Source organism: Camellia sinensis, chromosome 9 (genome assembly GCF_055761805.1).
Source record: "Camellia sinensis isolate YWXY chromosome 9, ASM5576180v1, whole genome shotgun sequence".
In the NCBI taxonomy this organism is placed as follows: Eukaryota; Viridiplantae; Streptophyta; class Magnoliopsida; order Ericales; family Theaceae; genus Camellia; species Camellia sinensis.
Window position 1 is genome coordinate 94,827,410 of NC_138969.1, and position 2,230 is coordinate 94,829,639.

Sequence of the window (2,230 nt, forward strand, 5' to 3'; positions counted from 1 at the left end):
AATGACTTAGCACAAGCAGAGGATATGAAAGAATGTGATACACCGGTATCAAATAAAACATGCACCCAAGAATTGTATAGTACTAAATTACCCACAATTACGGACGGGTTTGCTTCTTCCTCTTGCACGGCAAAGATTCTGCCGGTTGCCTTTTGGTTGCCACTAGTCTTGGTGTTCTGAGTTCCTCCACTCTTCTGGTGCTGCTGCCTGGTAGATCCTGTCTTATTTGTCCACGGCTTCTGCCCACCTAACGCTTGGGCATTTGCTCCGGAACCTCCTCCTTGGTATCCTAATGGAGGGAGTTGGGGGCATTCACTCTTTTTGTGCTCTAATTGTTGGCAATGAAAGCACTAGATTTGTCCCACCGGCCTTTGTTAATAGCCTTCTCTCTGGATCTGTTGCTGCGGTTGTTGTCGTTGCTGTTGTGGTTGTGGTCTGGAGTAGGGCTTTGAGGTCACACTTCCTCTCTGGTTCCTCTGAGGTCCAATAGATGCCTGACTCCCTTTTCTCTTGTTCCAAGCTTTCCTGGCGTCGTTTATTTCCCTTTTAGATTCTAATGCCGTTTCCAGCACCTCGGCATATGAGGAGAGTCGTTGCGGAAGGACTCTACCACTGATTGTAAGGTCCAGTCCCCACTCGAACATCCTTGCTTTTTCTTCATCATTTGGTACGATTCTGGTTGTGTAACGGGCTAGCTCTTCAAATCTTACAACATACTGGGCCACGGTCATATTCCCTTGTTCTAGGTTTTGGAATTCCTTGACTCGTTCTCGATGGATAGTACTTGGGAAATATTTATTTAGGAATAGTTCCCTGAACTGGTTCCATGATAGGCTCGCTACGTCACGAGTATTCTTGATTAACTCCCACCAATGGTCAGCCTCATCATCAAGCTCGAATACTGCCAGAGCTATTCTATCAGCGGCCTCGGTTATGCCCATGGTGTCTAGCATTTTCTCTATCTGTCGGAGCCAATTTTCAGCTACCTTCGAGCTCGGTACGCCTGTGAACTTTGGGGGCCTCTGCTTCCGAAACTCAGAAAAGAGTCGAGTCCTCTCATTCTGCCGATTGTTCCTTATTTTCCCTAGTTCCTCCAAAATTTAAGTTAGCTTCTGCGAGGATGGGTTCGTGTTGATTTCTGGGACAGTTTCGTACATTGTTGCTGGTTTCGGTATAGCCATTAGCTCGCGTGTCCACCATTCTGTTCATGGCATGTGATGAGTTGGTTTCTAGTCTTAGAAAATATTATTACTTAGATTTGAAATAAAGGTTCAGTTTTCTTAGGGTACACTAAAGCAAGTAACAGTCAATAACATAGATCAACACAGCATTCATTTATTATAATAGGCATCATTACAAAAGGGCTCCTATATCGGAGTTACATTCAAAAGCATCTATGCATTACAAAGTTCAGGTTATCTTATCCTACGGATCTCCATCAGCGGGTCTTACAAAAGTCTAGTTTTACTATCCCTCGATTTAGTCCTCGTTTCCAGACCAATCAAAGTCTTCTTCTGGGTCTTCATCAGCGGAGTCGGTGGCTTGTCCCGGAGAGCGGGGGGTGTACATTGGTGAGAGGGGATTGTGTTCAGATGATATCTCTATAGGGTAGGCTGGGTTCGCTCCTTGCTGTTCTGGTGGCTGCTCCATATCCATCGGTTGACTGTCGCCTGGCCCATGATAACAAGATTCGTGGCTTTCAGCCTGAGTCGGTGCTATGGTGGTCAAAGCTCGGTGTATCAAGGAGTCCATCCTCTGTTCATCTTGCTCCATTCGAACTGCCTTCTTTGCTGCTCGGCTCAGAAATTGTAAGCGGCGCCGCACCAAAGACCTCTTTTGCGCCCTCATATGGCGGGTGTACTTCGTCTCCACCTTGCGTATCTCCACTTTCATCATTTCCTCGGCAGTGATTTCATAGCGTCGACGACTAAAGTAGGGGCTGACAGACATGGCCCTTCTTCCTTGAATAAGGAAAACACCCCACGAGTCGGTACTGGCGTAGCCTCCCGATGACATCCTAAGGTGGAGAAGGTTTTTTTATTAGTCAATCTTCTTATAATAGTGTGATAGAATAAAATAAGACAAGGGGTAAGGGCATCTAGAGTCGCGTATAGGGTTGCGAGGGTTAAGGGTTGAACCTAGGCTCTGATACCAAGTTGTGACGCCCAGATTCTACACTATTGGTTGCAGTCAAGGGAGAGTCACTAATGAGTCCTATGGTCAATAACAA

At 46.2% G+C, this 2,230-nt stretch overlaps 1 protein-coding gene across 1 annotated transcript; it reads right to left on the minus strand.

Moving 5' to 3' along the window:
• Window positions 1-374: 374 nt before the first annotated feature.
• Window positions 375-941, minus strand: LOC145799629 (uncharacterized). Its single transcript, XM_082889230.1, has one exon. It carries the CDS (start codon window positions 939-941, stop codon window positions 375-377), a length of 567 nt encoding a protein of 188 aa, XP_082745356.1.
• Between the last annotated feature and the right edge of the window lie 1,289 nt (window positions 942-2,230).